This window comes from Eschrichtius robustus, chromosome 1, assembly GCF_028021215.1.
Source record: "Eschrichtius robustus isolate mEscRob2 chromosome 1, mEscRob2.pri, whole genome shotgun sequence".
In the NCBI taxonomy this organism is placed as follows: Eukaryota; Metazoa; Chordata; class Mammalia; order Artiodactyla; family Eschrichtiidae; genus Eschrichtius; species Eschrichtius robustus.
The window spans coordinates 5,523,458-5,538,031 of NC_090824.1; the positions used below are offsets into that span (position 1 = coordinate 5,523,458).

Sequence of the window (14,574 nt, forward strand, 5' to 3'; positions counted from 1 at the left end):
AGAGAGTAATTTACTTTCTGCATACTAGAACATATAGAAAGTAAATTAGTAATGATTTAGAAGATTCAAACAACACTATCAACCAACTTCACCTAATTGACATTTCTAAAACACTCCAACAATTACAGAACATATGTTTTTTTTTTTAAGTGCTCACAAATGTTCACAAATATAGACCATATACTAGGCCATACAACAAGCTTCAATTAATTTTAAAGGATTGAAATCATGAAGAACATTTTCTCTGACCTTACAGAATTAAATTAGAAATCAATAAAAGAAAAATATCTGGAAAATCTTATAATACTTAGAAATTGAATAACACACATTTAAATAATCCATGGTTCAAAGAAGTAATCACAAGGGAATTAAGAAATTATTTTAAACTGAATGAAAATAAAAGCACAACATGTTGAAATGTGTGGTATATTTGTGCTAAAGTAGGGCTTACAGGGAAATGTAAAGCTTTAAATGCCTATATTAGAAAGGAAACAAAATCTAAAATCAATTATCTAAGCTACCACCTTAAAAAATTAGAACAAGAACAAACTGAAAGTGAGTAGAGGAAGGAAATAAAAAAGAGCAGAAATCAATAAAATAGGAAACAAACAATGGAGAAAACCAATAAAACCAAAGGTGGGTCTTTGAAAAGATGAATATGATTGAAAAACCTCTTGCCAGCTTGTTCAATAAGATAAAAGAAAACCCAAATTACTATTCTCAGGAATGAAAGAGGGGACATTTCCAGAGATCCAGTAGACATGATAAAGATAATAAATAAATATTGTGGACAACTTTATATCAGTAATTTCAACAATTTAGGAGAAATTCCTTGAAAGATACAAAACTCAAGAAAAAATAGAAAATCTTAACAGCCATATATCAACTTTAAAAATTGATTGCATAATTTAAAGAAAACTAAAACACTTCCCTCAAAGAAAATGCCAAGCCCAGATGGCTTCACTGGTAAATTCTATCAAACATTAAAGGAAGAAATAACACTACTCCTATACAAACTCTTTCAGAAAACAGAGAAGAGGGAACATTTCCCAACTCATCTTATGAGGCCTATTAACCTGATCCCAAAGCCAGGGATCAAGAGAAGAAAAAATATAGAAACAAAAATTCTCAACAAAAGATGAGCAGATTGTATCCGTGTGTCCAGGAACAAACTGTATCATGACCAGGAAGTGCTGATTTAACACTTAAATGCTAAGCAATGTAATTCATCATATTAATATATATCTTTCAAGTTCTTATCTCATTGAGCGTCATGAAGGTCTTGTGTATGGTTTTTGGTAGCATGCTTTAAAAAGTCTTAAGGCATGTGTCTGTATTCGCAATGAAACTTTTTTAAAATAAAATGACTTTTAACATCCTGTTAGAGACACCATGGTCATTCAACTTGTCTTGTGATCTAGACCCCAAGTTGTATTTTATCCCTCTTAGTGTCACCACAGCCACTGTCTAAGCAGACCATCACCCCCGCACATCAGCTCAGTACCCACCGTGAGAATAACAGCACAATCATTTATTGAGCACTTGCTGTGTGCCATGCATGGGCTAGATGGTTCACACACATTATTTCAGTTCCATTCTTTTTTTAATTTTATTTTATTGGGGTATAGTTGTTTTACAATGTTGTATTAGTTTCTACTGTACAGCGAAGTGGAGTTCCCTGTGCTACACAGCAGGTTCTCATTAGTTATCTATTTTATACATGTTAGTGTATCTATATGTCAATCCCAATCTCCCAGTTCATCATTTCCATTCTTATAACCACCTGTAAGAAAGGGATCATTCCTATTTTACAGACGAGGAAATTATGGCTCAGAGTGAAACAGTAATTTATCCAAGGTTCCACAGCCAGTTGGTGGCAGAGCTCAGATTTAACCCCAGTTCTGCCAACTGGCCATTCTTAGTACTTATATGGCAGACACCATCCTGCACATATTATAGGCCAACTGATGCTGCCTGTCTCTGTTTCCTCACCTCTCAAATGGGGACTAATAAGAGTCCCTACCCCTCTGTGGATTCAATGGGTTAATAATTGTGAAGTACATAGAAAAGTGCATGTTGAAGCATCTTTTGACCCTTTATTTGTTAAATAAATGGATCAATATTTAGTTCCCATCATAGTCTTAAAAGAAAGGGGTTATAATCCCACCTTGCAGATGAAGGAACTTCTAAGAGAGGTGAACTAACCAGACACATGTGCACCAGCTGGGCAAAACTCCCAACCCAGAAGATTCTAACAATAACCCACTGCCCACATCAAACAGCCCTGCTTTTAGGAGCCCCCCCACCCCCACTGCCGAAAAGTGGGTGGTTAGAGGGAAAGATGCTGCCCCCGTCAGGATCCTTGGGAAACCAGCCCAAATGCGTGTGACTCTGGGACGTTTCTCCCACAGTCCCTGGGGTAGAGTCTCATGCACCCATCCCAGGGAAGGGGAGGGCTCCCCTTGGAAACCACTCTGTTTCCTACCTTGACCGACTCGGGGCTCGTGACGATGACGGAGGTTTTGTGGAAGACGTTGACCCGCACGACAGGTCCGTACTTCTTAGCCCTGGAAACCAAAGTGATGCGAAGGAGGCTGTCAACTACCAGAGATGTGAATATCATCAGATCAGCCCAGGTTCAGCTGGAGAAACAGGGCGTCCCATCCCTGGGGGTGGGGACGGGGGGGGGGGCGGGCCTCAGCAGGGGTCTGGGGCCAAGGTTCTGCCTTGCTGCTGACTCACTGCTGAGTCACATCCCCCACTGCCCTCAGTTTCCAAATCCATGAAATAGGGTTCCTACCCTCCTCCTCTGCTCCAAAAGGTTGTGCTGGGAATCAAGCAATATCATGTCTCTGAAAAGTGTAAAGCACCACCCTAAACAATGACTGTTACCTAGTCACACCCCCACCCAGTTTACAGATGAAGAAACTGAGGCTCAGAGAGCTTCTGATGCCTGGTCTAAGGCCACGCAGTTGGCAAAAGGCAGAGCTTGCCTTCTGAACCACCGTTGTGTACCTCAGAGGAGGAACTGCTCGGGGTGGGAGTGACCTGGGCTGGGGAGGTGGGTGTGTGCTGGACTGGGGGTTAGGGGATTGGGGGAAGCTGGCTCGTGAGGGGCAGAGACTGGAGTAGGGGCAACAAATGACAAGTTAGGACCCACCAATCCAAAAACATATCTTGGAGCACGCGGCCACAAACCTCATCCTTTTTCCAAAAGTAGGGGAGGTGTCCTAGAAGGAAACTAGAAGAAATGGGAAACATTAAGATGACCGGAAGTCACCATCAAAGAGTGCTCCCTTCCCCACAGGACCTTGTGAAGTTGGCATTATCAGGCCCACTTCACAGATGGGAGGACTGAGGCACGGAGAGGTACAGTCCTGGCTCAGGGTCACCAGGCAAGATGCAAATCCGGGTCTGACTGGCTCCGGAAGTTTTCTTAGAAAGATGGAGAGGGATAAAACCACCTCCCTGGTGCAGAGATTGGGGGCTGGCATGAGGAATAACCCGAGACATTCATGGAACACTTACTAAATGCTGGGCACCATGCTGAGCTTGACCCCATCTGAACTCCCCACACCTCCTGAAGTAGGTCTATTATTAACGTAGTTAATAGGTAGGGCAACCAAGGCTGGGAAGAGGAAGTCACCTGGCCCCAGGTGCGTGGCTGGTACCAGGGTGCCCCACAGTCCTTCTCAGCAGGACATAGTTTGGTCATGTTAACTCGGCACTGCGATTACCAGATTGTAAACAAGCCTGTGTGGTGTCACCTTAGGCACATTCCAAGGTACTGGTGACTTCCTGTCTCCTGTTTAACTTTATTCCCATCAAGCTCACTTACTACAGCTTCCAGAATGGGCGACAACAAAACTGCAATTGGGGTTTTCTGGGTCATGGCACTCACACTCTCCTGGGAGGAGACAGAGTGAATAAATAAATAAATAAATAAATAAGTAAATAGGGAGTCAGACAGTGATGGGAGAAAAATCAGACTTGGGGGAGGTAAGGAGAGCTGGGGATGGGTGTAGGAGGATTATTGTAAATAGGCAGGTCAGGGAACATTCCTTTAAGAAGGTGAAATGTGAGCTGCAAGAAGTGAGGAACTTGGCCACGTAGGTATCTGGGGGATGAACGTTCCAGGCAAAGGGAATCGTAGGTGCAAAGGTCCTGAGGTAGGAGAGTGCTTGGTAAGTTCCAGGAACAGCAGGGAGGCGGTGTGGCTGGAGCAGAGTGCTTGAGGGGAACCTGGTACACGATGAGGTCACCAAGATGGGGGGAAGATCGTGTACGGCCTTGTGGGCTGTTATCCAAACTTTTGCTTTGAGCTTGGTGAAGTGGGGGCTACTGGAGGGTTTTGAGCAGAACAGAGATGGGATCTGAATTGGGTTTTAAATGAATTGTCCTTGCTGCTGCAGAGCTGAGAGTAAACAGGGCAGGTGGGGGGCAGGGGTAGAAGCAGGGGCACCAGTGAGGGGGCTGTGAGCGGAGATGAGAAGTCAGACTCTGAATGTACATGAAGGTGGGCGGCGCCAAGGGGACCTGCTGATGGACTGGATATGGGGTGTGAGACAGGGGTCAAGGATGACCCTGGGGCTTTTGGCCTGGGCCGCTGGAAGGTTGGATGGAGCTGCCACTCACTAAGGTGAGGAGGACTGAGAGGGGGCCTGGTGGGGGCAGCAGACACTGTTGCACCCGCCCCCTACCCTTGTCCTTGCAGGTGGAGAGGCTTCCAAATGCCAGAACCCGAGTCTCTGCCCTGTGCTCTCTTGGCTCTGCCTGCAGGGGGAGTAGCCTGGAAATTCCAGCTCAACACCCCCCAGAGCAGCCCTCCATCAGTGACCCCCTCTCCCTCCACCTCATGGTGGGGTGGGGGGAGCCTGTGTTCCACCGGGTCCCAGAGTTCCCCAGGGGGTTGCATCTCAGTTGCCCCCAGAGGTAATTTGCTTTATTGACCTTCTGACCTTCTCTCTCCATCCAGTCCCCAACTCCCACCAGGATCACCCCTCCCAAACTACTTACACTTCAATTCTTGTCTCAGGATCGGCTGCTGGGAACCAACCTGAGACAAGTGGATGAAACTGGGAGCCAGCCTTGGAGCTGTTAGGTGTGCGCTGCCCATCTAACACGGAAGGGAAGCAGGCAGGTAGGCACCTGAGGCTGCAGTTCAGGGAAGAGCTCCCAGCTAGAGATGTCAATGCGAGACTCCTCAGCAGAGAAGTGGTGTTGACAGACCGGGTTAGACCACAAGGGGTGGGTGTAGACAGGGAAGAGGCCCCAAGAGTGAGCCACTGTTGGGGGTACAGGCAGTAAAGGGACAACCAGCCAGGAAGACTGAGCAGGAGATGCAGGGGAGAGAGAGGGGGAAACCTGAGAAGAAAGGCTTCAAGGAGGAGGTAGGCATCCGCCCTGCCCCGAGCAGCGGAGGGGCTGGGCAAGATGGGGACCAAGTGCTGACCATGCGTCTAGCTCCACGGAGGTCACTGGGGCCTTGACCAAGTCCTGTTGGGTGGAGAGGTGGGGACCAGAGACTGACGGGCGGTGGATTCAAGAGAGAAGGGGAGGGAGGAACAGGGGCCAGAGACAGGCAGGCTTCGGACGGGGGTGTTGCTGTGGGCGTGCAAAGCTGGGATAGTGGGGCGGCAGCTAGAGCGAATGAGGGGGAAGAGGTTTGTTTTACAGCCTATTACATAAAAATAGGAATGACGCAGAAGAGAAGAAAAAGTGATGACGGAGGAGAGGGGGCATTGCTGGAGTCTCGGAGCAGTGGGGGGTGGGTGGGCGGGCATCCTTGGCCAGGAGCACCGAGGTCCCAGGGGGCAGGGCACGTGGCTCAGGGCAGGCAAGGGGGCTGATGTGGCGGCAGAGCCCTGGAGGGAAGTTGTCTCAGGCTGTTCATTTGCTCAGGGAAGTAGGAGGCGAGAATAAAGGCTGAGCATGCGCTGGCTGGCACGGGAGGTGAGGGACTGAGGGGAGAGCGGGCGAGCGGCGCCCGCGCTAGGAAGCTCGGCGGGGCGCCGGGCAGCCACGCCCACTCGAGGTGAGTGGATTTGAACTTACACCGCCCCGCCTGCGGCAAGGTGGACCGTGGACATCACACATGACTGGCTGTATTTCCAGAATAATCTAGTACCCATGGTCACTCCCCGAAGCTGCAGGTCTGGAGAGAATATTCTCAGTTTTGGGTCACCTGAGTGAGAACAGAGTCTGGACCCTTCTCACCTTCACAGGCCTGAGAGTCTCCACCCTAAGCACCGGCGTCCAGAGCCACCTGGGGAGGCAGGTGAGTGACACCTCAAGAAGGTCAAGGGCATGGAGTGGCGTGGGGTCCTCACTGCCAGGCAAGAAAGGAGCCTACGACCCGTTCCTTCCTGTTCCTGCAGGGGGCGCTGGGGGAGGCGAAGGCAGGGCCCGAAGACCAGGGGTTAGAAACCATTAGATGCGGGATGATGGAAGGAGGGGATGGTAGACTCCTGGGATGGGGAGGGGCGGACCGAAGCCCACCTGGTGTGCCCCTGGGGGTAGACAGGATATGGCAGAGCAGCCCAGGGAGAGAGGAGAGGGCAAAAATCCCCCTCCCCTGCCTGGTCCCCAGCACGCATAGTTTCCTATAACCCTGCGACGGGCACAGTGGGAACCCGAGGTTTCCTGTGGGCAGAGAAAGTCTGGGACAGCACTGGAGCAGAAGTCATCTGGAGAGCCCACACAGAGGGATGGCGGGAGCCCACGAGATGGCTGAGAGGTGGGCCACCCACTAGGAGTGAGGGTGAGGGTGAGGGGCCATGAAAGTGCCTCGCGCCAGAGGGATGGGGTGGTTGCGGGCTCAGCTGGGCACCCCAAGTCCACTGGATGCGCCGTCCAGCAGAGCCAGCCGTGGGTCTCCACCATCACCGAGAACCGCCCAGCAACTGTCAAACAGCCCCCAGGCCTGGCAACTCGGCAAGCAGGAGAGGGTGGAGAGAACCAACACGGCCCAGGAGTTTTGCAAAACTTATTACAAAAGAAATAAAAACTGAGAGAGAGACTTTTCATTGTCAAGTTTACATTCATCCCACACTACCAGGAGAGTGGGGGGCGATGAGGAAGCTCAGAGCAGTGACAGAGAAATACAGAAGCTACAAGTGTTTGTGTGGGATGTGAACATGGCGCCTGAGTTTTCAGCTGTTACACGGATCGTTGCAGTAGGATGTTGTTTGTAATAAGCACACAGAAGCAGGGCACTCAGGGAGGGCATCTTGCTGGTGACTCTTGCAGAATAAAGAGGATGAAGAGTGGGGTTGTGAGAGCACAGCAGCTGCCTCTTGCAGGGCAGAGGGTTCCTTGCCTGCAAGCTGGCAAAGCCCTAAAGCACACTACTGGAGACTCAATATGCATAGATTTCTTGTCAACCATGGTGTTGCCAGTCATGGTTTGGGGATCCAGGCTTTGAATGCCAAAGCATCTGATTTATGCTAAAAAGAGGTTCCAGAACTTTCATTTAGTGCAGTTTTGTATTTGACCACCAATTTTTAATCCAAAATCTTTTTGTATATGCATTGTTCAGTTGACCTCCTTAGAATAAAGAGCCCGACCCCAATTATATTTCAGCCTCTTCTCACTCCTCCACCCAGCCACCCACCCACCTGTAGGTCACATGTAGATTTTGTGGTGTAAGACTTGAGGGAGAACTCAGGCATAAAAAGGAAAGATATATGGACACATGCTACCACATGGATGACCCTTGGAAACATTCTGCTAAGTGAAAGAAGCCAGACACAAAAGGTCACATATTGTATGAGTCCATTTATATGAAATGTCCAAAACAGGCAAACCTATACACACAGAAGGCAGATAAGCGGTTGTCAGGGACTATGGGTGTTCCGGGGGCAATGAGGAGTGACAGCTAATGGTTATGGGGTTTCTTTTTGCAGTGATGAAAATGTGCTGGAACTAGCAGTGATGGTTGCATAACTCTGTCACTATACTAAAAAGCACTGTATTGTACATTTTAAAGGGGTAAATGTTACGGCATACATAATTTTATTTTTTTTAATGCAGTTTAAAAAATTGATGTGGGGAGAGTAGCCAAGAGGAGCTTGATTTAAGTTCTCTCTTCTTAAGACACAGAGATTGGCTCAGGTCTGCAGTGTTTGAAGCACTTGGGTTTATGAGAAGGTCAAGTCATAAGGAGGCCTATCAGAATGAGCACAAAACTCATTCAGTTCCAAGCTCTTGACGGCTGACTTGAAAACCTGAAAGGGTGAGAGTGTACCTAACAGAACTGGCAGGAGACTTCCACCATCCACCTTGGATCAGAGTTTATCCAGGGTCTACTGAGCATGGACCAGGTGCTGCTGAGCTAGATGTCAGGGGCACAGCAGTGAACAAGACAGACACAGGCCTATGGGAGAGACAGACACTTAACAAGAGGTAGCACAAATAGTTACCCAATTACCATTCAGGTGACTTAGAGTTTATAAAATGAACAAAATATATTTGCGTGTGGGAGCAGGTAGGGCCTCCCTGACGAGTTGGCATTTAAGACAAGCCTAGAAGGCTGGGGGAAGAACCATCTAGATGGAGGGGAAGACACAGCTGCGAAGTAAGGGAAAAGGGTGGGAGAGGGCACCTGGGAGGAGAGAGAGCTGGCAGGGAGAACAGTTGCCTCCCTGTGTCCCCAGCTACAGAGATCTTTCCCGAACCCACCAAGCAGGGATGCAGGCTTCAAATGCCAGGGCATCCGGCTTGTGCTGGAGGTGGGTGCCTTCCAGAATGTTGGTGTCCTGAGGTTTTAAAAAGTGTGTCTAATACCCTTGTTTATTCATTCAGTCAACAAATATTTATTGAGCATCTGCAATGTCCCAGGCTCTGGGGATACACAAGTGAACACACAGTATCCCTGCCCTCCCAGGGCTCACATTCTAAAGGGGGAGACAGACAGTCAACAGGTGAACAGACAGTCAACAGGTGAAAAGAAGGTAACTTCAGGGATGATGGCCCCATAAGGAGTTTGGAGCTAGGAGGTGGGCTTTATACAGGGTGGATGGGGAACAGGAAGACCCGGGAGGAGGGAGTCAGCCGGGATGGGTGCATGCAGAAAGAACTGGAGGCAGCAGTGAGCAAGCAAGGGGTTAGAACAGTACAGAGTGGGTTCTGAGAGCTCAGCAGGGGCCTTGCTGGCCCCAGAGTAGATTTAATTTAGAATTAGAGTTAGTTCTAAGTGATGGGAAGCCTTTGGAGCACAGAAATGACGCGTCTGATTTAAGCTTCAGAAAGGTGAGCTTCTGGTGGAGTTGGGGGGAGGTAAGGTGAGTGCGGCGAGGGCCGAGGATGGAATGGAAGTACTAAGGAGAAGACAAAACGGAGATACCAGGACAGAAATTTGAAAAAAAAGAGGGGGGATGTGACCAAAGTACAGTGTATGACAACCCAGGTTGAGTGACCCCATCCAAGTCCCAAAGTTAAGAGCACCCACTTTAGAACCAGGCTGACCTGGGTTTAAATCTAGGCTTACCAACTGTGTGACCTTGGGCAGGTGACTTTGCCTCTGCGCGCCTCAGTCTCCTCGTCTGAACGATGGGGTAACAATAGCGCCTACCTAACAGGGTTGTCGCTGCCATCACGTTTTCGGGGCCCAGCAGAGCGCGGTGGGCGCCGAGCAGCTGCTGCGGCTGTGAGTAATTTGTTACTAAGAATAGTTAGCGCCCCTCTCCCTGCCGCCGTTTCCAAGCGGCCGCGCGCAATGGCAAGGCTGGACCCGATGCCGGCTTGGACGCGGTCCCCCGGCCCCCCATGCGAGAGCCCCATCCAGGCCCCCGCCCCCACCACCCGCTCACCTGGGCCGCGGCGGCCCGGGGATGTGCTCGTAGCGGCTGCGAGCGCGGTGCACGAAGGTGCAGCAGAGGCCGAAGACGACCAGGACGGCGCTGCCGAGCAGCATCAGCAGCCCGGGGCTCATGGCTCCGGGGCAGGCCAGGCCGGGGTCGGGGCCGGGCACGGAGGGGGCGGGAGGCCGCGAGCCGACTCAGCCGTCAGCGCCGCGCGCCGCCTCGGCCCCAGGCCTGGCGCGCCCCAGCACCGCCCCCGCCCGTTCGGCTCCGCCCCCTCCGGCTCCGACCCCTCCCAGGAGCTCGGTCCCCGCCAACCACGTCTCCGCCTCCGGCTCCAGCTCTCGGGGCCAGCCCCGGATTCGCCCCGCCCATCCTGAAGCTCCGCCCTAACATCAACACTGTCTCCTCCCAGCTCCCAGGCCCCGCCCAGAGCATGTGATCTCCACCAATCACAACTCCACTTCTGGCTCAGCCCCCCCCCCAGCTCCGCCTTCTCTCCACCTCCCAAGGCTCCGCCCACATCCCCTCAAGCTCCACCCCAACAGCAGCTCCGCCCAGAACGCGTTGTCCCTGGCAACCCTAATTCCTCCGCGCTTGCTGACCTGGCGGCGGCGCTAATCCTGCTGGCTGCTCAGCTCGGTTTGGCGCCGCCAGATAACGGCGTTTCTCCGCGCGCGTTCCTAGGCCCCTTCCTTTCTCCCTAAACCTTCCTGGAAACCCCATCCCAGCCTCCAAGTTTCTGTATCACGCCGACTATTCCCAAACCTCTCCCTGGAACCCCAACCTCCAAAGCTGGTTTCCCCTGCCCGGCCTGTCCACAGGGGGCAGGTGAAGAGGACCCCGGGGACACAGGGAGGCCTATGCCTGCGAATGAAGAGCACACGGCTGCCACCCAGACCAAGGGGAAGCCCCATTGGGGGACCGCGGCCGCAACGTCCAAGGCGTTGACCCAAGACCGAAGGGTTGGAGTGGGTGAAAATCTGGTTACGGAAAGTCCCCTTCAAGCGCGAAAGCGAGAAATGTGCCCGGGGTGGCCAAAGGGTATTTTCGAACTACTAACGAAGACTTTCCTCCCTTCTATAACCTGCTTCTTCTTACCAATCCGGGTATGACAGAGAGGCCAGCTCTGGGCTTCTTACTTCCCAATTCTTAGATTCAGGAGCAGCCCAGAAGGAAAGCAGTGGATGGGAAGGGCCGGGTTGTGCCCCCTCCTAATCCAGATAAAGATCCTTACGGCCGGGGAGGAGGCGCCCAAAGAGTTTAGATGCTGCTGGGTTTCTGAGAAAAGGACATGCCCCTGGGCCAGAGTCCCAGAATCCTGAGAGGTTTGGGAAAAACAGAGAAGGGCTGTATACCTCCTTCCCAGGTACAGCCGGGGACAGTCCCCACCAGGGGCATGAGTGTTCGGGGCGTGTGGTCTATGGGGTGTCAGAGAGGGCCAAGCTTTAAGAGTGGGGTCCAGCACGGAGGAGACAGGATTTCTGCCCCCAGCACGGCAAGCTGGACGTCCATTCCAGCTCGGGGGATGGGGCCCCATCCTAGGGGGAGCACCAGCCTCCCCCTAGGGCTGGGAGATGGTGGCTTGCCACGTTGCCCCCATGTGGTGGTGTGGGAAGCAGCCAGAGGCACGCACTGGCTGGCCCTGAGGGGCAGGGGAGAGGGAGGCGGGGAGACCAGGACAGACCCTCCTAGGTTGTGAAACCTCCAGGGGTTGGGGGCAATTTGAAAGGAGGACACCAAACAATTGTTCCTTGAGGGCAGGACCAGATCTTAAACTGCTCTGGCCACAGTCTGGGGCAGGCATGGGACAGCCTCAGGGTACATTTGTCAGTGTGAACCTGTCCAACTAAGCTAGGGAGAGAAGTGGGCATTAATATTCTCTGGTGCATGGGTCAATAGCAGTGACCTCTGGCTCTGTCCCGTCGCCACCTCATCTGAGCCTCCCGGCTCTCGTGTGAGCATCAGGGAACGATGAAGACTGTACACTGATGCTCCCAGGGGAAGCCCTCTGCCTGAACAGGCAGCATTGCAAGCCCCCAGCAGAGGGAGCTGCCTGGAAGCATGTGGCCAACCACCTGGCCCTTCGCTGGGAAGGTGTGGACAAATGCTAGCCACTGTGGTAGCTACTGGCCACATGGCTTCCATACAGGAAGTGGTTTCCTAGGAGGAATCATTGAGGGAGATGCAGGCAGAAGAGATGGCTCTGAAGTGGCTGCCCTCACTTGAGCGGCCTGGCAGGGCACGGGCACAGTAACCCAGGGAAAGAGAAAGATCAGGCTCCTTGCTTCAGAGCTAACTCCCCCTCTGAATAAGGGACCCAGTCACGTAGCCAACTTGGAGATCATTTGGAAAGGAGTCGTTGACTGAAGAAAAATGTACAACCTAAAAGCTGGGAGTTATGTTTTATGTGGGGACATTGCTGAGGACTATAGCCTGGGAGACAGCCTCTCAGATAGCTCGGGAACTGTTCCAAAGAGGTCAGGGTGGAGCCAGGATACATTTATAGGAGTTTTTGCTGAAAATAAAAAACATGTAGTCAAACATCAAAAGATTACTGCTAATCACAAAAACCAGACATCTCAAGTTAATGATTTTAGTGCTGAAGATGTAAGAGTCTGGGCTCATTGAAATTATTCCTTAGACATGCATCTTAACTATCAGGGCCAGTATCCAGTTTTTCTCCATCTTGAATTCCCCTCAGGGCACATCGTAGGGGATGGCTACAGTGGCTGATGGCTTGATGGCGGGCAACATTCATCGTTTACCGGGATGGCAGGCAACATTTTTATGTCCACAGTGTCAGGGGTGCCTTATGGGGTAGTTGTGAGGATTAAATGATTCTGCATACCTGAGGCATCTGGCATATAGTAAGTGATCAATAAAGGCTAGTTTTTAGCAGCGGGACCAGAGGACAGATGCTCCCACAAGAAGATGTGGGTTCTACATGTTAGCTGAAGGGGCTCATCTTCCTCCCATTTTGAGGATTTGTCCCTGGGTCATTCTCATGCTGGTCCCTCTACCTGGCATGCCCCTCCCACCCTGTCTTGCACAGTTGGCAGCCGCCAGTGTGGGCGCCAACAGCCTGCTACTGAGCTTTCTGTCCAGGAACAATAGGGAACGTCCTGGGCATGTTTGTAAATGTTACCTCATTTTTCTTCCAATAATCCTGCTGATTACTTCTGTTTTCCAATGAGGCTCAGAGAGGTTAAGTGACCTTGCCAAGGTCACACAGTCAAGGCTGGAACCCTGACATCCCAGGCGTTGTCTCCCAGCCAAGCATTTGCAAAGTGTAAACACAGGAATGCCTTGGGGAGCTGAAGGTTGCTCCCTACCTTGGCTGCCTTCAGCCACTGACTGAAGCTGTCAGGGCTGCCAGGGACAGTGGGCCTTTCCTGTCATCAGAGGAGAAAGGTGGCCACCTAGGGCCCAGCCCAGTTGAGGCTTGCCAGAGGGATGCAGGTGAACAGGGAACAAATGAGGCCCAGCCAGAGACCTGGAGTGCTGTTACCTGAGGCTGACACCATGCAGTTCTGGATGCTGGGCCACACCTGGGACATCCCTGCAGCGGTGGTTCCAAAGGCTCCAGAACTCAGCTGTGTGACGCTGGGCAGAGGCAGTCCCTCTCTGGGCAGGTTCTGAGAGATCACTCTAGCTGCTGACTGGAGGCCAGATTAGAGGCAGTGAGGGCAGAGGCCTATAGGGAGCAGGGGGAGCCTTGGCCCAGACTAGCCTCCATCCCCAGAGACTTTAGAAGACTCAGAGGCAGGATCAAAGTCCCTGGGGACAGAGTCACTTGTGACTGCTCCCTTGGCTTGCCGAGGCTGGTGGTGGAGTGAAAGGAGCACTGCACAGGGAGTCTGCGCCTAACCCTGCCCCCCCCCCGGGCCTGTGTCCCCATCTGCACAATGATGGGGCCCAACGAGGGGGACGCTGAATTCAGTGCTCTCGAGGTAGCACAGCGTGACAGCCCACAGCTGGGGCTCCAGAGCCAGGCTGCCTGGTTTCTAATATTGGCTGTGTGACATTTGACAAGTAACTAAGGACCTCTGGGCCTCAGCTTCCACATCTGTAAAATGGGTGGGATGGTGACCCTAGCACCTACCTCGCAGAGTTAATACAAGGATTAAAGAGTGACTAATATGTAAAGCCTTTAGAACAGTGCCTGGCACAGTAAGTGCTCAGCCAATGTCAGCCACCTGCCCTTATTATTACTAGTAAAAGAGCAGTGTGTCTCTGTGAGACTCCTCCTCAGGAGTCAGGCTGCAGCCTCAGCCTTATTTGGAGACTGAGGGGTGATGGGAGGGGGAGCACCCTTCCTGCAACACTGACGGGCCAAGGCCAGCACTGCCCAGAGGAGTGATGGGGCCTGGGACCTCCCCCACTTGCCCCAACAAACAACAGTGACACTCAGGGCCCAGCGGAGGGCTGGACCACTCCCCCTTGACACTTGGGGAAAGTGCCACGGGCCCCAGATGGTGGCCCCAGGCTGTGGGTGCTGAGGTGCAGTGGGAGGTGCCCACCTCCCAGGCCCCGCCTTGTGGCGTCATGTCCTCCAGGCCTTGAACTGAGGAAAGGGGCTCCACGGGGTGGGGAGGGGCAGGGAAGAGCACAGAGGAGACCTAGGAAGAGGAAGCAGAGGCTGCTGAAAGCCATACCCCACCTCCAAGCCAGAGGGGCCAACAGCCCTAGTCCTTCCACTGAGCAGGGCCATGGTGCTGCCCTGCTCTGAGGGCCCCGAGGGCCACCCCGCCTTCCCTGGGCTCTAGTCTTA

The 14,574-nt window shown here is 52.3% G+C and overlaps 1 protein-coding gene across 1 annotated transcript in view; it reads right to left on the reverse strand.

Moving 5' to 3' along the window:
- Positions 1-9,960, reverse strand: part of CYP46A1 (cytochrome P450 family 46 subfamily A member 1) — a 32,340-nt gene extending 22,380 nt beyond the window's left edge. The window contains exons 1-3 of the mRNA XM_068549767.1: positions 9,810-9,960; positions 3,161-3,241; positions 2,486-2,567 (exon numbers count right to left, since the gene is read on the reverse strand). Coding sequence (XP_068405868.1) covers positions 2,486-2,567; positions 3,161-3,241; positions 9,810-9,931 — 285 coding nt within the window. The 5' untranslated portion in view covers positions 9,932-9,960. The remainder of the gene's footprint in view (positions 1-2,485; positions 2,568-3,160; positions 3,242-9,809) is intronic.
- Positions 9,961-14,574: the final 4,614 nt, after the last annotated feature.